The sequence below is a fragment of the Pecten maximus genome, chromosome 7 (assembly GCF_902652985.1).
Source record: "Pecten maximus chromosome 7, xPecMax1.1, whole genome shotgun sequence".
In the NCBI taxonomy this organism is placed as follows: domain Eukaryota; kingdom Metazoa; phylum Mollusca; class Bivalvia; order Pectinida; family Pectinidae; genus Pecten; species Pecten maximus.
Genome location: NC_047021.1, coordinates 9573856 through 9595125, shown reverse-complemented (window position 1 = coordinate 9595125; position 21270 = coordinate 9573856). Strand labels below are relative to the sequence as shown.

Below are 21270 nucleotides of genomic sequence, written 5' to 3'. Positions count from 1 at the left end.
AGGGTTCAGTTTCAGCTAAACATTTATGGAAATATCACACATATACTAATTATTCCTGACAAAGACCCATTTAGGTTACAATATGTTTAAAACGATTTAGAATTCGCAGACATCAGCCACAAATATGTGTCACTGTGTGTAAGGCGAAATAGATTTTAACAACAACTCGAGCACTGTGACGTAGGCCTAACGTTATTATGACCACTTGTTTGGTGTTGGAGCCCGGCCACATATGAAAGTCTAGGATATATCTACATGGAAGTATACTACAATGGATTCTCATTTTGGATTTTGTAAATGTTCTAATTAAGTATTTGGAGTGTTACGCCATAAAACATTGAATCAAGCTGCGAATTTGCCTGCGTCACCGTGCTCGAGTTGCTATTAAACTGTAGGCCTGGAGCACTTGTGTTTGTGACACTGGGCATGGATGGATTTTCTGATTCAGATTGAAGGTAAGTTGTCGACATGTTTGAATATGCTCTTTGTTGTGTTCCCGAGATGGAACTGTAGTTTACAACAACAGATGTCTGTTGGTTGAACATGGGCATCGCGAAGTTTTTGAACAAGGTGCTTTCTGGCGCTGTGATATTCTAATCGTAAGAATACGGTATTTACTTACATCGTGCACTTCAGTATTAAACAAAACAAGCAAATTTAGCTTTGGCGATTACGACATAGCATTTAATCTCGATTGTTTACGTTAACGTTACAAATTCAGGTAAAAGTTAAGGGTCAAGTTTAAAGTAGTCCTGCTAGATGTGGAACAAATTCACGTGAATCGTATAGACGTATAAAGCATACGTTTATCCGTCAATAGTCATCGGTCAGTGTGTGCGACAGTTGCAGGATAAAATAATTCCGTTATTTACTTTTCCCCCTTTGTTTATTTCTATATGGTTCTCTAAACACCATATCTATCTACATCTATACAACTGTAGATACATACGTATGAAGACAGTAGTAGGCTCCGTGTTGATATACCACACGATGTTTGGGACAGGAATCGCTACCGCTCCACAGGCAAAGGAAAACATATGTCCGGTACTAGGTGATGTGGTGATCGGCCTAGGTTTCTCTATCCACACCGGTGTACCTATGAAAACAAATTTTTTGTCATAACAAAGACTAGCGTTACCGGATCAAATACCAACAAAGACAATAGGACGGTAGCGATCGAAGTTCTAAAGATTATCAATATAAACATAATCTATGTAGATGATAATAATTAACATGCCTATTTACCTGACTCAATTTATTTTATCGAAATAATAATAGCAATTATCTTATTTACGATAAAATTCCACAGAATCACTCTGCTGCCAATATATGATAAGAAGCCGATGCAAAGACACTAACTTTCCACGACCACGTTGAACCAGAAGTAGTCTGTTTCAGTGACACATTCATACTCCCCGCCGTCTTCAAAGGAAATGTTTTGCAATATCAAATTTCGACCGTAGTCTTGCACATTATGTATTGAAGAACTGCTACCATCATTCGAAATCTTCTGCCAGCGGATTCGAGGAATCGGCCTGGAAAATAAGATTTCATCGTGACACTACAATTTGTAGAGTATACGTGTACTAATGGTAGTTTACTGTTTATTATATCAGAGATTGCGCGAGGTAACAAAAATCATGCGCGAAATGCGCGCTATTGATTAATGGATTTATTCCCCACTTCTACTGGTACATTTATTTCCACGAGACCATAAAAGTGGATGCAAAAAGACAACATTTAGTTAAAACTTATGATTCCTCTATTCATCTATGTATTTATTTATTATGATTGATCAATTCCTTTAGTTCCCCGAGGCCGTAAGAAGGAGATATATAGCTATACATTTAGTTTAAAAGTATCATTCCTCTGAATATAAATACAATAATACTCGTATGTAACCAATACATTGATTAATCGTTCAAAAATCCATTATACGGAAGTGTCTAACCTAATTCATTCACATCACAATATTTTTATTTTTTTTTCGTAATTATCTTTTTATTCAGTTTTGCAATGCAATATACATTATATTTTCATATTATGCATGCTCACACGTGCACATATACATGAAATATAGAACAAAATACTTACAAATCATCTAATTGACACACACACAAAACACCCAGCTCACAAAAGCTATATTGAAGTACACACATGGAACAGTATCATGCACACATACACCAGACACACACAGACCCACCCTCCCATGCATGTACCCCTACATATATATTTCAAAAAACATGTATAGCATGTATATTCGAACACACACACCTCCCCCCCCCCCCCCACCCCCCAAAACACCCTCACACACCACACACCCTCACATACATTGATATAAGCATGTATATTTTCACAATCAAGATTGTTTACATACAAATACCTAACCTACACAAACACTTTTTACCAGCAAATTTTACAAGTTACAACATACAGACATTAATGGATCGAAATTTCAGTATTTTGTTATCTTTCAATAGGGAAAAACGAAGTGACATCAGTAAGGATTAAGTACATTGCATTGATTTTGTAAAAAAAGAAAGAAGAGGAAGTGACTAGAGATTATACTAAGAAAGAGGACTGTAATCACAAAAGATAAAGGAGAGAAAGTATAAGAGAGAAAGAGAAACTAAAAGAAGGAAAAGGTTTGGGCGAGATGGAGGAACTCTATGTAGACAACAAACAATACTGGAATATATAATTTAAAAGCATTTTTTTCCGGCCATTGAGAAAAAAACTGTCAAACTAAGAAAATGACAAAAGGATATAAAATGAAATATATAACAATGGATAAAATAAAGTATGACACATTATAGTTTAACTAATTTATCCCATTTCCTCCACTCATTTTCAAATTTACATTTAGCTGTTTCACCTTTGCCAATTGCAATGTATTTTGGAATCATGTAATTATCTTTTATAATATTGACAAGAGCAATAATGTTTAATGAATTGTGTAAGCATCTAGTTCTATAAATATATTGTTTAATAGTAATTATACTTTCATTATCTACTCTATTACTGGGAAGGTAATTTTCATGCAGAATGCCAAAAAGAAAAGATTTCTTATTCACTGAAAATGGGATCAAAAGAGCTTCTAATAATGTGTCAAAACTTTCCAATAATCTTTGTACTTCTTCACATTCCCACAGTAAATGAGTAATTGTCTCTGTTTCAGTGTTGCACAAAGCACAAAGAGGGGAGATAGCCATTCTAATTTTAAACAGGAAAGAGTTAGTTGTGAGAATATGATGGATTACTCTGAACTGAAACCACTGTAATTTTGTATTTCTTGTAACAGCGAAAGGCATTTTGTAGATTTTACTCCATGTCAGATTGTCTATGTTGTCAAAAATTATGTTCCATTTCCTAGTGCCAGATGGTATAATATTCGATTTAATCATAAAAGAATAAAAAGTTTTTGACCCTTTACTTTCCCTTAGAATAAGTTGTAGATTTATTGGTATATATGGGTAGGACATTTCTTGACCATGTGTATTGTATGTAGAAAAAAAATCTTTAATAGCAGATATTAGACCTCGATATTGTAAAAAAAATTGTATTCACTTGGTATAGCTGGATAAATTCATTGTATGAGAAGAATAAACCTGCTTCAACATCTTTTATCAAATCATTTATAATCAAAATGCCTTTCTTGTAGTAGTTTTTATAAAATATCACTTTTCTGTCTACCTTGATTTTACTGTTGTACCAAATAGGAGATAACAACACATTTCCCGGAAAGGTTTCTTCACAGTATTTTACACACAATAAATACCAAGACTTAAAAACATCACTCCAAAACTTATTACATTTCTCTTCACATACTTTAATATATTCTGGACCACAATTTGAAAGAAGATCTGTATCAATAAATGTCTTAAGTATTACCTGCCATTTCTCACTCTTCTGATAAAGTCTTCTAATCCAGGTTAGTTTGAGAGAGTTAATAAAATCATTAATGTTTATCATCTTCAATCCACCATCAACAAAGTTTTGAATTATAACATCTCTTTTTACTTTGTCTGTTTTCCCATACCATAAATATTCAAATAATATTGAATTGAGTTTGTTTACAAATTTAGTATCTGGGTTAGGTAATGATATAAAAAGATGGTTGAATTGAGATATAAGTAAAGATTTTATTACATTAATTTTTCCAATAGGTGTTAAAGACCTTCTGTTCGAAATTTTATCAGGGATTTTAATCGAGTTAGTTTTTTGTCAAAGTTTAGTTTTGGAATATGATGGAGATTTACACTGAATTCAATTCCTAACAGAGTGAATTTTTCCTTACCCCACTGTAAATTTAGTTCAGGCAGAAAAGAATCTTCACTATATTTTTGCTACCAATCCATATCACTTGAGTTTTACCAATATTCATTTTCAATCCGGAAATTTTTGCAAATCCATTAAGTTCTTTAACTGATTCCTTAAGTGATTTCTCAGATCCATCCAATATAAGGCAGGTGTCATCAGCATACTGTGATAATAAGATAGGGCAATTCTGAACATTAATACATGTGATATTTTTATTATTTCGTAATTTCACAGCCAAAATCTCTGCACAAAGTATAAATAGATAAGGCGCAATGGGATCCCCCTGTCGGCAGCCCCTTCCAATATTGAAGAAAGAAGATAGATTACCACCCCGATTAATTGCTGACTGAACGTTATTATGTAAAGTTTTAAACCAATTAACAATACTATTACCAAAACCAAAAAGGGACAATACTTTTTCAATAAATACACAAGACACTGAATCAAATGCCTTTTCGAAATCAATCATCAGAAGCATGCCTGGAATATCATTTTCCTCAGGAAAATGCATAATATCATATATTAATCTTGTATTTACCCCTATGTAACGACCTGAAATAAAACCAGTTTGATCATCATTTATTAATTTATCGAGAACAGATTTTATCCTATTTGCAATAGTACCAGATGCTATTTTGTAAACAATATTCAATAGTGATATAGGTCTCCAATTTTTAATGAAATGCCTAGATTTGTCTGCTTTTGGAATACAGGTAATTATTCCCTGTCTCTGAGTTATAGAGAGTTGCCCTGAGTGATAGCCAAAATTAATTGATCTTACTATAAAATCACCCAATTTTCCCCCAAAACATTAAAAAAATTCTGTAGTAAATCCATCCGATCCTGGGCTTTTATTATTTTTCATTTTTTTCAAAGTTTTTCCTGCCTCTGTGAGAGAAATTTCCCCTTCTAAACTATCTGACTCATCAAATGATAATCTAGGCATTTCATTATCATTGAGGTAATCAGCTAAGTTTACATGCTGTAAGTTTTCTTCTGTAACATTAGATTCCCCATAAAGATTTTTATAGAAAGCACAGACTTCTTCCAAAATATTCTCCTGCTTAGTTATGACGGTGTTATTATCAGTTTGTAATTTTGGTATAATTTTTGAAGCATAATTTCGATTCTCCAAATTAAAAAAATAACTAGTAGGTTTTTACCCTTCTTCTGCCCATTTAACCCTTGACCTAATAGTAATACCTTTCATCTTGTGTGCTCTTATCTTTTCTAAATCATTTTTCTTACTAATCAATTCATCTATATTAACATTTTCTTGGACCTCAAGATCAAGGATTTCCTTTTTCAGAAGATTTTCTCTCAAGTTTTGTTGTCTTTTCTTATATGAAGCATACGAAATAGTTTTACCTCTTATTTCCATAAGCAATGTTTCCAGAAAAAGCTGATCATTTATTGTAAATTGAATCTCAGAGTTAGGAATGTTTTCTAAATAGTTAAAATGATAGACTGGTAAGCTATATTGTTTTCTCACATCATTTATACAATTGTTGACTAAATTCAGAAATTCTTGATCATGTAAGAGTGAATTATTTAGCTTCCAAGTTCCCTTACCTCTTTTAAATTCATTTAATGAAAATGTTATCTTAGACACTGAGTGATCTGATCTATAACCTGGATCGATACTGGAATGATGAATACTAGCTAATAGACTTTCTGAAACAAGAAGAAAATCTAGACGAGCTTGTTTGACTGGGTTCTTTTTTCTCCAAGTATATCTTCTCACTTTGTCATATTGTTCTCGAAAAATATCTATTAGACCACAACTGTCAATAATATCCAATACTTTGTCTCTGGCTCTTGGATTGTTAATGTTTCTGTATGTGTTATCATAATCAAGATCAGGGTTCAAAACAAGGTTAAAATCTATACAAATAATCACATGCGTACAGCCAAATTCTTCAATAGTGTCATAAAGTTTTGAATAAAAATCAGGACAGTCCTGGTTTGGCCCATATATATTTATTAGTATAATGTGTGAGGAATCTATTTCTACATCTAATGCTAAAACAATTCCTGCTGTGTCTTTCTTTTCCTTGTGAACTTTAAACTCAAAGTTATTTTTAAAAAATATTGCTACACCACGTGAGTTTCCACGAAAAGATGAAAAATATGAGTCGTATCCCCATTCGTTTCTGATAATCTCTTCATTTTCCACAGTAAAATGAGTATCTTGTAAACAATAAATATTGTTATAGTATCCCTGAAAAATGAAAAAAACATCTTTACGTTTTTCTTTACTCGACAGTCCCTGCACATTAGCCGAAACAATACTCACACCCTCCACTTTTCCATAATTTCACTAGCAGCATAAAGTTCCGCCAATTTCAGCCCGAGAAGAAATAAAGTTTGGCACGAAGAAGAAGTAGAGCGAAGGAAATGTAACATCAGTGAGAAAAAATAACAGAAGAAGGAGTAAAACATATTACCGGTGGTCAGTGGGAATGTGACTCACTACAAACACACTACACGTACACTCTTAAGCAGGCGGTCACAATATTTTAACTAATGGAGGCTTACGTGGCATGGAGACATTTGTTTCTCACCTTCCTCTATAAATACATCTAAGCGTCAGGTCTTGGCCTTGAAGTGCGATAGGGTGATTCTCTGAACTCCACATGTACTTTCCTTTAGGAATCGTGGGGGCTCCTATATCTTATATGATTTAACAGAATAAGTAACAATTATCAAGGATTATTCATTAAATATTTTGTATATCTTGATAAATCATGCAATATGCTACGCAGAATTATTTTCAATTCTAACAAAGTATGACGTTTAAAGATCTTCCTCTCGTCGTAGATAGCAGTAAATGATCTTTTATATTAAACACTCACAGCTGATTTCCATAGGGGTTATAGACAAAAACTAATCAAATGAACACCAGCAAACTTGTTTATTTGCTGTATAATTCTCTAGGTTATTATGATTTGTTCCAGTGTAAATTGAATAACCTTTAAGTGTGAGGGAATCTTCCTGGAATGCTATATAGGTTATTATAGTTGTTGATAGACACATAATGTTTTGGGTTTTTTTGTTGTTTTTTTTTGTAAATAAAATACTTCAATATTTCTTTTAATTACACATTGGTTCCAGAATGAAGGTTGGTCCAAGTGAATAATTCTGATGTTGCACCTGTATTCTCCTCGGTCTGACGTATCGATGTACAAAAAGTGTAGATTAGCTGTCAAAAAAATCAATAAATTGATGTAAATCCAGTCGTTGTGAGGTCTAAGTGTTAAATTTGACACACTATTATACACTGTGTGATTTTGAATAACACCTCCATAATGCTCCCATACAAATCTACAATATAAATGTTACCCATATTAAACAACCAATTAACCTGTACAGACTCTTTAACATCAGTCGCTTACTTTGGTCTTTAGATTTGTGTGACTATAGCTACATTTTCATTTTAAACTATACGTGAGTGTACCAATACATCTTTATATTTTTCCATTTGTTTGTTGTTGTTTCATTTCTGCCCGTTTTGTCTCCAAATGATCTGGTCTTGACAACGTAACCAACAGGGACCGCTATATCAACTTAGCTGTATGGTATCATTTCACTATCGATAATTTCAATAAAGATAGCAGCATCCTTGGTTCCACTATCTATGGAAAAAATCATGCTTTTGCTAGGTGTTTGAAATATAACGATTTCCAGAATAGATGTTAACAGCTGTTTAAACTTAGACTTAGAAGTCGATGGATTTGAGAGATGTAATTAAGGTCACGAGGAAAATTAACATTTCTTTGTGCAATTAGAAGTTATCGACGTGTTCGGTGATCGTTGTTACTAAATGTGAAATAGAATGATGATTGACAGAAATGTACCTAATTTGTTAGAATTTGTGAATCGCAAGGCCTAAGTAAAAACAATATCATATCATTATGTTGATGATAAATTCACTTTATGTTATATCATCATACACAGGCAGTATTCTTTCACGTGAAATTCACGTGAAATTCATGTGAATTTCAGGTGAATGTTTTCACGTGAAATTCACATGAAAAAAATTTCACGTGAAATTCACGTGAAGGAATATTGCCTGTGTATTGTTCATTAAAGTATAATAGCAAAAGTACATATACATGTAAAACGGATTTCAAAGAAAACAAACATTGGTTTACAGAAGCATATAAAATACGGTATCGAGATTATGAAAAGTAATATCTTCCTTTAATTTATGTTAGTCTACAGAGAGTCGCCTGGAACTCGTTAGGAAGAAAAGGTTGTATAAAAAAACTGAAATGAAAACTAAAACGAGAATATAAAGGGCACCAGGGTAACAGGCTAGAATATATGAGGAAACATAACCCAAGGGAATTTTATAGACATTTCACGTGACAAAAGAAATACACGGAAAGCACCTTAACTCATGACGACTTTTATAATTATTATCATCCATTAACATTTACTGAACCAGACCTTTAAGCGGATGTAAATGATTGGACGCTGAACCACAAAGGTTTAAACGCAAACAAAGCATGAGGACATGTTGATATTCTAAATGAATATCTTATAAAGTATAGAGATGTACTTTTTACCATGTTTGCGAGTTTTATTTAATAATGTTTTTAAATAGGATATTTTCCGGAATCGTGGTCAAAAGGAAATATTGTAGCTGTTTTAAAGAAGGGAAATTTTAATGGTTCAAATTATTATAGGGGTATTACACTTGTAAGCCGTGAAGGAAAACTATTCACATCTACTGTTAATAACAGACGGGTTAATTTTGATATCATGTATACAATCATTACTGATATGCAGTTTGGTTTCAGAAAAGACATGCTCACCAATGACGATGTTTTCGCATTACAATCGTTAATTAATCGTTCTCTTGAAAAATACTTTAATGCTATTTAGTTGATTTTAAGAAAAGTTGGGGGAAATGACACCTCTCGGTGTTCATATACGCTAAAAAATGGCACCCCGATGTTCATATTCGGTAAAAATGACACTCCTCAATGTTCATATTCGGTAAAAATGACACCGCGATGTCCATATTCGGTAAAAATGACACCCCTCAATGTTCATATTTGGTAAAAATGATACCCCGATGTCCATTTTCGGTAAAAATGACACCCTCGATGTTCATATTCGGTAAAAATGACACCCCGATGTTCACATTCGGTAAAATTGACACCCTTTTGTGTTCATATTCGGTAAAATGACACGGTCAAAGTTGATATTCGGTAAATTTGACACCCCTTTGTGTTCATATTCGGTAAAAATGACACCCCTCAATGTTCACATTCGGTAAAATGACACCCCTCAATATTCATATTAGGTAAAATAACACCCCTTAATGTTCATATCCGGTAAAAATGACTCCCCTAGTGTACAAGTTCCGTAAAAAATAACACCCTCGGTGTTGATATTCGATGAAATGACACCCCTCGTTGTATAATGACTATAACACATTTTTATATCCCTGTGTTAAGTACGGTAGGATATAATACAGGTATATATATGTATACTGTCAGGTGTGCTAGAAGACTGAATTGAGAACTATGAAGCGTGAAGTGTATTTTGAGTGTTATTTATAGCGGTAGAAGAATTTCCACCAGTCTATTTAAACTTAGTGTCCTTACTTCCTGTTAGACGATACAGGGAAGTTACTTAGTGTTACAGGAACCAAGACACAGAGGGGGTGAGAACATTTATATCCGTCCAGTGTTCATGATACAATTGTGTCATTTATAATAATATTATTCAATAAGTGAAATGGTTAACTATATACATAATTTACTTTATAGTTCACAGACAGATCATTGATGTATAGCACTTGTTGTATTCCTTGTGTTTGAAACTAGAAACATTTACATTTTATAGCATAGAAATTCGATAAAAATGGTTACATATTATAATACTATAGAAATTCGATAAAAATGATTAATTATTATAATACTATAGAAATTCGATAAAAAATGGTTACATATTATAATACTATAGAAATTCGATAGATATAGTTATATATTATATAATACTATAGAAATTCGATAGATATAGTTATATATTATAATACTATAGAAATTCGATAAATATAGTTATATATTATAATACTATAGAAATTCCGGGGAAATAGTTATCTACTACAACACTATAGAAATTTGATAAATGTAGTAATATACTAAAACACAATAGAATTTCGATACATATAGTTATATACTTCAACACCAACATTTACAACGAGTTTTTAGATGAAGTGCCGGTGTTCCTCGAATAACAAATATTTCGTTCTCAGTCAAACCCCAAATAGATTGTTATGATATTCAATCTACATGTACATATAGATAGTAACCGTTATATGATCATTTATTTGATACGTATATTGGCAAGTTGATGATATTTGTTATCATGTATACCTGTACACCTCGTTTATAAATTCACGAGATGAGTTAATATGCTTTGTTTGAGATATCGAATTATTTACAAATATTCTTTTCAGTGCACCACATCTTAGTGACCGGTATGGATGTTGTATGCTTCTCCTTTGACTGTACCTTTAACGACGATGGCAGTTCAAACTGTACCACCATTGATCCAAGGTACACCAAAACAACGACATATAAACCTACATTTAAACCAACACGACAAACCGCAACGAACTCGACTACGGCAAAACCACCTCCTACTGAACCGATCACAACTCCAAAGGCTACAGCGAAACCGACTACGGCAAAACCATCTCCTACTAAACCTATTACTACTCCAAAGACTACAGCGAAACCGACCACGGCAAAACCATCTCCTACTGAACCGACTACGGTACCACTATCGTCACAGAAATCTTCGGTAGCCACGCATACATCCTATCAAACAACCGATGTCATCTACACCACTACCAACATCAGGACGTCATCTCTTCCAATGGGACATAAAGTGACGTCACCAGGAACACCTGCTGTTGGACCTTCCGTCTATATACCGTGTTCAGTTGTGGGTTTTGTTGTAGTAGTGGTCCTGCTCGCCAGTATTGCTATTGTACGTCGCTATAGAAACCGAAGGCGAAGGTATGTAACATCAACTTACCTCATCATCATTATATTAAATGTCCTCTTCCAAGGGAGGTAATAGTTGACACAGATCATAGCAAACCCTGACGTTACCTTGTAGTCCTATAATATGACGGAAAAACTTGTTGTAACACCCTAGTTTAGTCATATGCAAACGTATATCAGAGGCAGGCGACTCCCTGCATAGTTGTCAGTTTCCTTTTATTCTCTCTACTTTGATACACAAATCTTTCAAAGAGACCAAATTAAGACCTCTTCATTCAGTGCCACATTAAACAATGCTGAGGTCAGAGGAGTAATAAGTGTTACTATTCCCAGGCCAAGATAAACCAAAACCTATAGATGGTACTTAACGTTCCGCTTAAAATTGACTTTGTGATGACTATAGGAAACCTGTTGTCAGTATACTGTGATCCAGGGGAGTGTAATGCTACACTGTCAAGTTTATGATATCCCAGGGAGACGACATTTGTTGATCTGTTTCGTACCAAATTTGCACGAAGGACATTTTCGGTCAAAAAAAAATAAAGACCGGCATGATAATGTATTAGAGCAGGAATATAATTAGGTTCGATTTTGTATTGTTTAACGATCTACAGCTAATCTACGTGAGAGATGAACTACTGAAGAGTGAGTGTTTTGGGAGGTTGCGGTAAGTTCGTGTACGTCTCCATGTGATAGCGCGATACTGAAGTCGATGTTATAGTGCTACCTCACTGAAAGATACTGCTGAAAATACCCAAGCAGCAGAATGCCTCAAATAACTTTTCATTCAAACTTTAAAAAACGATCGCAGTCGGACATGCAACACCTCCTTTCCAAACACAATATCTATTCTGATCATAATCGGGGTATAGTTATTACCGACTAGAGCAGCATGTATTACTTGTTATGTAGTACGTACTTCAGTCACACAAACTATGCAGTGAGTTACTGAAATCCGTGTTAACACTCACTTTAATGCGTAGTATATGCCAATACAATGCTTTTCACTCAAACTTTTAAAATCGATCGCTGGCGGACATGCAACACATTCTTTACAAACACATTATCTATTCTTATCATATTTGGAGTGAAGTCATTCGAAATAGGCAGTGATTGATCGATATCGTTTTAAACACGTACTTTAAAACACCGAATAATTAATACCAGTACAATAATTATCTAGCGTGATTGTCACATACGTATTAGGGCATATTTCATCGAGAACGTCTGTGGTATTAACACTGATGTCACATTCCCGTAACTATCTACATTAAATCAAACAGGTGAATTGATATGTAGTTTTATGTTTATTTTATCTATTTAATAGACTATGTTCCAATATCTTTATTTTTGTTTTTGCTTCCTGGAATTAATGTAATCATTAAATGAGAAAAACTTTTGCAGTTCGGAGGCCAGGCGACTTTTGGAAGCTGATTCTATGGGTGACCTTATAGATGAAACACCTCCGTCTACAGTGGTACGTAAATGAGGCTCACACCAATCCTATTATTTCATTAATATGGTATCGTATCAAACATCTGAACTGTCCAATCGTCATCACATGCCCTGGATTTAACTGTCAGTGTCTGTCATTGAATTCATTTGTCTGGTCAAAATATTCTAGCTTCAAGTCATGTACACATTTTATGCTTACTCGTATTCATTGAGAACGTTATGCTTACAGAGGGGGTATGTGCAGCCTACTGTCCTATCACCAAACGGCGACCCTATGTTCCAAGACGTCTCCCTAACAGATGAAAGCGACGATACAGACGAAACTGAAGTGGAACGTCTAGACTTAATTGAATTTAGTTCGAAAGACAGCTATGATTTGGAAAAAGCAGCACCAGTTCATACGGACAATATCATATTTGATATATCAACAGTACGCACACAGAGAGAACGGAATGTCAATGAAGACAACGTTGTTTGAATTACGGTCAAGTTTTAGTCGGTTGTGGAGTAGGTAAAGAAGTGCTAGAATATTTAATGTTTTGTCAAAACTGTGGTGCAGAACTCAAGCATTCAAATTTTATTCGATTATGGAAAAATAAGTATTTAAACAGATGAAAAACAAGGTAATCGTGTTACAATGTCTGTTGAACACTCTTATTATGCCCTAAACGATTTCAGATTTTTAGACAAAACCTTTCTGTATTACTATCGTTCATACAATCATATCTGTATCCTTTTTAGAAGTTTTAAATAAATCTACATAACATTTCTATATATAGTAACATTACCTTTCTAGCTGGTGACATTACCTTGGATATCAATATTTAGTATTCGACTCTAACTACATGTATATAATTTTATTCCACTGTTATTTGTAAATGTATGTTTTGGTATATATTAACAAATGTGATGGATGTATTATACATGACATTTTGGATTAAAATTTCAAAAAGAAATCCGTTTGATTTTACTTCACCTGTGTTAAAGATAAATGTGTAAATGTGCATCTATGAGTCAATACGATGTAACTAAATCGTCTGATTGAAAAAGTGGTATCAGCAATGAAATGTGTCAGCCTATTTTTATTCTGCTAAGTAACAAATTATCAACATAAATACATAACATATTTATATTTTTCCACACAATACGGTATGTAGTACTGTATAGGAATCAGTAGATTGGTGACTGGTAGTACGATATGTAGTACTGTATAGGTATCACTAGATTGGTGACTGGTAGTACGGTATGTAGTGTTATATAGGTATCAGTAGATTGGTGACTGGTAGTACGGTATGTAGTGTTATATAGGTATCAGTAGATTGGTGACTGGTAGTACGGTATGTAGTACTATATAGGTATCAGTAGATTGGTGACTGGTAGTACGGTATGTAGTACTATATAGGTATCAGTAGATTGGTGACTGGTAGTACGGTATGTAGTACTATATAGGTATCAGTAGATTGGTGACTGGTAGTACGGTATGTAGGTACTATATAGGTATCAGTAGATTGGTGACTGGTAGTACGGTATGTAGTACTTATATAGGTATCAGTAGATTGGTGACTGGTAGTACGGTATGTAGTACTATATAGGTATCAGTAGATTGGTGACTGGTAGTACGGTATGTAGTACTATATAGGTATCAGTAGATTGGTGACTGGTAGTACGGTATGTAGTGTTATATAGGTATCAGTAGATTGGTGACTGGTAGTACGGTATGTAGTACTGTATAGGTATCAGTAGATTGGTGACTGGTAGTTACGGTATGTAGTACTATATAGGTATCAGTAGATTGGTGACTGGTAGTACGGTATGTAGTACTGTATAGGTATCAGTAGATTGGTGACTGGTAGTACGGTATGTAGTACTATATAGGTATCAGTAGATTGGTGACTGGTAGTACGGTATGTAGTACTATATAGGTATCAGTAGATTGGTGACTGGTAGTACGGTATGTAGTACTATATAGGTATCAGTAGATTGGTGACTGGTAGTACGGTATGTAGTACTGTATAGGTATCAGTAGATTGGTGACTGGTAGTACGGTATGTAGTATTATATAGGTATCAGTAGATTGGTGACTGGTAGTACGGTATGTAGTGTTATATAGGTATCAGTAGATTGGTGACTGGTAGTACGGTATGTAGTGTTATATAGGTATCAGTAGATTGGTGACTGGTAGTACGGTATGTAGTGTTATATAGGTATCAGTAGATTGGTGACTGGTAGTACGGTATGTAGTACTATATAGGTATCAGTAGATTGGTGACTGGTAGTACGGTATGTAGTGTTATATAGGTATCAGTAGATTGGTGACTGGTAGTACGGTATGTAGTGTTATATAGGTATCAGTAGATTGGTGACTGGTAGTACGGTATGTAGGACTGTATAGGTATCAGTAGATTGGTGACTGGTAGTACGGTATGTAGTACTTATATAGGTATCAGTAGATTGGTGACTGGTAGTACGGTATGTAGTACTATATAGGTATCAGTAGATTGGTGACTGGTAGTACGGTATGTAGTGTTATATAGGTATCAGTAGATTGGTGACTGGTAGTACGGTATGTAGTGTTATATAGGTATCAGTAGATTGGTGACTGGTAGTACGGTATGTAGTACTTATATAGGTATCAGTAGATTGGTGACTGGTAGTACGGTATGTAGTGTTATATAGGTATCAGTAGATTGGTGACTGGTAGTACGGTATGTAGTACTGTATAGGTATCAGTAGATTGGTGACTGGTAGTACGGTATGTAGTACTGTATAGGTATCAGTAGATTGGTGACTGGTAGTACGGTATGTAGTACTATATAGGTATCAGTAGATTGGTGACTGGTAGTACGGTATGTAGTGTTATATAGGTATCAGTAGATTGGTGACTGGTAGTACGGTATGTAGTGTTATATAGGTATCAGTAGATTGGTGACTGGTAGTACGGTATGTAGTGTTATATAGGTATCAGTAGATTGGTGACTGGTAGTACGGTATGTAGTGTTATATAGGTATCAGTAGATTGGTGACTGGTAGTACGGTATGTAGTACTATATAGGTATCAGTAGATTGGTGACTGGTAGTACGGTATGTAGTACTATATAGGTATCAGTAGATTGGTGACTGGTAGTACGGTATGTAGTACTGTATAGGTATCAGTAGATTGGTGACTGGTAGTACGGTATGTAGTGTTATATAGGTATCAGTAGATTGGTGACTGGTAGTACGGTATGTAGTACTATATAGGTATCAGTAGATTGGTGACTGGTAGTACGGTATGTAGTACTATATAGGTATCAGTAGATTGGTGACTGGTAGTACGGTATGTAGTGTTATATAGGTATCAGTAGATTGGTGACTGGTAGTACGGTATGTAGTACTGTATAGGTATCAGTAGATTGGTGACTGGTAGTACGGTATGTAGTACTGTATATAGGTATCAGTAGATTGGTGACTGGTAGTACGGTATGTAGTACTATATAGGTATCAGTAGATTGGTGACTGGTAGTACGGTATGTAGTACTATATAGGTATCAGTAGATTGGTGACTGGTAGTACGGTATGTAGTACTTATATAGGTATCAGTAGATTGGTGACTGGTAGTACGGTATGTAGTGTTATATAGGTATCAGTAGATTGGTGACTGGTAGTACGGTATGTAGTACTGTATAGGTATCAGTAGATTGGTGACTGGTAGTACGGTATGTAGTACTGTATAGGTATCAGTAGATTGGTGACTGGTAGTACGGTATGTAGTACTATATAGGTATCAGTAGATTGGTGACTGGTAGTACGGTATGTAGTACTATATAGGTATCAGTAGATTGGTGACTGGTAGTACGGTATGTAGTACTGTATAGGTATCAGTAGATTGGTGACTGGTAGTACGGTATGTAGTGTTATATAGGTATCAGTAGATTGGTGACTGGTAGTACGGTATGTAGTATTATATAGGTATCAGTAGATTGGTGACTGGTAGTACGGTATGTAGTACTGTATAGGTATCAGTAGATTGGTGACTGGTAGTACGGTATGTAGTGTAATATAGGTATCAGTAGATTGGTGACTGGTAGTACGGTATGTAGTTATATAGGTATCAGTAGATTGGTGACTGGTAGTACGGTATGTAGTGTTATATAGGTATCAGTAGATTGGTGACTGGTAGTACGGTATGTAGTGTTATATAGGTATCAGTAGATTGGTGACTGGTAGTACGGTATGTAGTACTGTATAGGTATCAGTAGATTGGTGACTGGTAGTACGGTATGTAGTGTTATATAGGTATCAGTAGATTGGTGACTGGTAGTACGGTATGTAGTACTGTATAGGTATCAGTAGATTGGTGACTGGTAGTACGGTATGTAGTACTGTATAGGTATCAGTAGATTGGTGACTGGTAGTACGGTATGTAGTACTTATATAGGTATCAGTAGATTGGTGACTGGTAGTACGGTATGTAGTACTATATAGGTATCAGTAGATTGGTGACTGGTAGTACGGTATGTAGTGTTATATAGGTATCAGTAGATTGGTGACTGGTAGTACGGTATGTAGTATTATATAGGTATCAGTAGATTGGTGACTGGTAGTACGGTATGTAGTACTGTATAGGTATCAGTAGATTGGTGACTGGTAGTACGGTATGTAGTACTTATAGGTATCAGTAGATTGGTGACTGGTAGTACGGTATGTAGTACTATATAGGTATCAGTAGATTGGTGACTGGTAGTACGGTATGTAGTACTGTATAGGTATCAGTAGATTGGTGACTGGTAGTACGGTATGTAGTACTTATATAGGTATCAGTAGATTGGTGACTGGTAGTACGGTATGTAGTTATATAGGTATCAGTAGATTGGTGACTGGTAGTACGGTATGTAGTACTGTATAGGTATCAGTAGATTGGTGACTGGTAGTACGGTATGTAGTACTATATAGGTATCAGTAGATTGGTGACTGGTAGTACGGTATGTAGTACTATATAGGTATCAGTAGATTGGTGACTGGTAGTACGGTATGTAGTACTATATAGGTATCAGTAGATTGGTGACTGGTAGTACGGTATGTAGTGTTATATAGGTATCAGTAGATTGGTGACTGGTAGTACGGTATGTAGTGTTATATAGGTATCAGTAGATTGGTGACTGGTAGTACGGTATGTAGTACTATAGGTATCAGTAGATTGGTGACTGGTAGTACGGTATGTAGTGTTATATAGGTATCAGTAGATTGGTGACTGGTAGTACGGTATGTAGTGTTATATAGGTATCAGTAGATTGGTGACTGGTAGTACGGTATGTAGTACTATATAGGTATCAGTAGATTGGTGACTGGTAGTACGGTATGTAGTACTGTATAGGTATCAGTAGATTGGTGACTGGTAGTACGGTATGTAGTATTATATAGGTATCAGTAGATTGGTGACTGGTAGTACGGTATGTAGTACTATATAGGTATCAGTAGATTGGTGACTGGTAGTACGGTATGTAGTACTGTATAGGTATCAGTAGATTGGTGACTGGTAGTACGGTATGTAGTACTATATAGGTATCAGTAGATTGGTGACTGGTAGTACGGTATGTAGTGTTATATAGGTATCAGTAGATTGGTGACTGGTAGTACGGTATGTAGTACTGTATAGGTATCAGTAGATTGGTGACTGGTAGTACGGTATGTAGTATATATAGGTATCAGTAGATTGGTGACTGGTAGTACGGTATGTAGTGTTATATAGGTATCAGTAGATTGGTGACTGGTAGTACGGTATGTAGTACTGTATAGGTATCAGTAGATTGGTGACTGGTAGTACGGTATGTAGTACTATATAGGTATCAGTAGATTGGTGACTGGTAGTACGGTATGTAGTACTATATAGGTATCAGTAGATTGGTGACTGGTAGTACGGTATGTAGTACTGTATAGGTATCAGTAGATTGGTGACTGGTAGTACGGTATGTAGTGTATATAGGTATCAGTAGATTGGTGACTGGTAGTACGGTATGTAGTACTATATAGGTATCAGTAGATTGGTGACTGGTAGTACGGTATGTAGTACTATATAGGTATCAGTAGATTGGTGACTGGTAGTACGGTATGTAGTGTTATATAGGTATCAGTAGATTGGTGACTGGTAGTACGGTATGTAGTACTTATATAGGTATCAGTAGATTGGTGACTGGTAGTACGGTATGTAGTACTATATAGGTATCAGTAGATTGGTGACTGGTAGTACGGTATGTAGTGTTATATAGGTATCAGTAGATTGGTGACTGGTAGTACGGTATGTAGTACTATATAGGTATCAGTAGATTGGTGACTGGTAGTACGGTATGTAGTGTTATATAGGTATCAGTAGATTGGTGACTGGTAGTACAGTATGTAGTGTTATAAAGGTATCAGTAGATTGGTGACTGGTAGTACGGTATGTAGTACTGTATAGGTATCAGTAGATTGGTGACTGGTAGTACGGTATGAAGGACTGTATAGGTATCAGTAGATTGGTGACTGGTAGTACAGTATGTAGTACTATATAGGTATCAGTAGATTGGTGACTGGTAGTACGGTATGTAGTACTGTATAGGTATCAGTAGATTGGTGACTGGTAGTACGGTATGTAGTGTTATATAGGTATCAGTAGATTGGTGACTGGTAGTACGGTATGTAGTGTTATATAGGTATCAGTAGATTGGTGACTGGTAGTACGGTATATAGTACTATATAAGTATCAGTAGATTGGTGACTGGTAGTACGGTATATAGTACTATATAGGTATCAGTAGATTGGTGACTGGTAGTACGGTATGTAGTGTAATATAGGTATCAGTAGATTGGTGACTGGTAGTACGGTATGTAGTATTATATAGGTATCAGTAGATTGGTGACTGGTAGTACGGTATGTAGTGTTATATAGGTATCAGTAGATTGGTGACTGGTAGTACGGTATGTAGTACTATATAGGTATCAGTAGATTGGTGACTGGTAGTACGGTATGTAGTGTTATATAGGTATCAGTAGATTGGTGACTGGTAGTACGGTATGTAGTACTATATAGGTATCAGTAGATTGGTGACTGGTAGTACGGTATGTAGTGTTATATAGGTATCAGTAGATTGGTGACTGGTAGTACGGTATGTAGTACTATATAGGTATCAGTAGATTGGTGACTGGTAGTACGGTATGTAGTGTTATATAGGTATCAGTAGATTGGTGACTGGTAGTACGGTATGTAGTACTATATAGGTATCAGTAGATTGGTGACTGGTAGTACGGTATGTAGTACTATATAGGTATCAGTAGATTGGTGACTGGTAGTACGGTATGTAGTGTTATATAGGTATCAGTAGATTGGTGACTGGTAGTACGGTATGTAGTGTTATATAGGTACCAGTAGATTGGTGACTGGTAGTACGGTATGTAGTACTGTATAGGTATCAGTAGATTGGTGACTGGTAGTACGGTATGAAGGACTGTATAGGTATCAGTAGATTGGTGACTGGTAGTACGGTATGTAGTGTTATATAGGTATCAGTAGATTGGTGACTGGTAGTACGGTATGTAGTACTATATAGGTATCAGTAGATTGGTGACTGGTATAACGGTATATAGTACTGTATAGGTATCGGTAGGTTGGTGACTGGTAGTACGGTATGTAGTACTATATAGTTATCAGTAGATTGGTGACTGGTAGTAGGGTATGTAGTGTTATATAGGTATCAGTAGATTGGTGACTGGTAGTACGGTATATAGTACTATATAAGTATCAGTAGATTGGTGATTGGTAGTACGGTATATAGTACTATATAGGTATCAGTAGATTGGTGACTGGTAGTACGGTATGTAGTGTAATATAGGTATCAGTAGATTGGTGACTGGTAGTACGGTATGTAGTGTTATATAGGTATCAGTAGATTGGTGCCTGGTAGTACGTATGTAGTACTATATAGGTATCAGTAGATTGGTGACTGGTAGTACGGTATGTAGTGTTATATAGGTATCAGTAGATTGGTGACTGGAAGTACGGTATGTAGTACTATATAGGTATCAGTAGATTGGTGACTGGTATTACAGTATGTAGTACTATATAGGTATCAGTAGATTGGTGACTGGTAGTACGGTATGTAGTGTTATATAGGTATCAGTAGATTGGTGACTGGTAGTACGGTATGTAGTGTTATATAGGTACCAGTAGATTGGTGACTGGTAGTACGGTATGTAGTACTGTATAGGTATCAGTAGATTGGTGACTGGTAGTACGGTATGAAGGACTGTATAGGTATCAGTAGATTGGTGACTGGTAGTACGGTATGTAGTACTATTTAGGTATCAGTAGATTGGTGACTGGTAGTACGGTATGTAGTACTATATAGGTATCAGTAGATTGGTGACTGGTATAACGGTATATAGTACTGTATAGGTATCGGTAGGTTGGTGACTGGTAGTACGGTATGTAGTACTATATAGTTATCAGTAGATTG

General features: G+C 35.3%; 1 protein-coding gene across 2 annotated transcripts; it reads left to right on the top strand.

The window, feature by feature from the left end:
- Window positions 1-9927: 9927 nt before the first annotated feature.
- On the top strand, window positions 9928-13759 carry LOC117331540 (salivary glue protein Sgs-3-like). Of its 2 annotated transcripts, none has more exons than XM_033890285.1 (4): window positions 9928-9997; window positions 10796-11360; window positions 12753-12825; window positions 13048-13759. In XM_033890285.1, the coding sequence occupies exons 2-4, from the start codon at window positions 10819-10821 to the stop codon at window positions 13279-13281; spliced, it is 849 nt and encodes a 282-aa protein (XP_033746176.1). In that variant the 5' UTR covers window positions 9928-9997; window positions 10796-10818; the 3' UTR covers window positions 13282-13759. The 2 variants fall into 2 exon arrangements, with proteins under 2 accessions (XP_033746176.1, XP_033746175.1); XM_033890284.1 differs by having other exon boundaries at window positions 13033-13759.
- Window positions 13760-21270: the final 7511 nt, after the last annotated feature.

Excerpts from the sequence above, each read along its gene's own strand:
- LOC117331540 (XM_033890284.1), top strand. The coding sequence starts at position 10,819 with ATGGATGTTGTATGCTTCTCCTTTGACTGTACCTTTAACGACGATGGC. Across the intron at positions 11,361-12,752 it reads TATAGAAACCGAAGGCGAAG|TTCGGAGGCCAGGCGACTTT; the intron begins GTATGTAACATC and ends AAACTTTTGCAG. Across the intron at positions 12,826-13,032 it reads AAACACCTCCGTCTACAGTG|AGGGGGTATGTGCAGCCTAC; the intron begins GTACGTAAATGA and ends TTATGCTTACAG.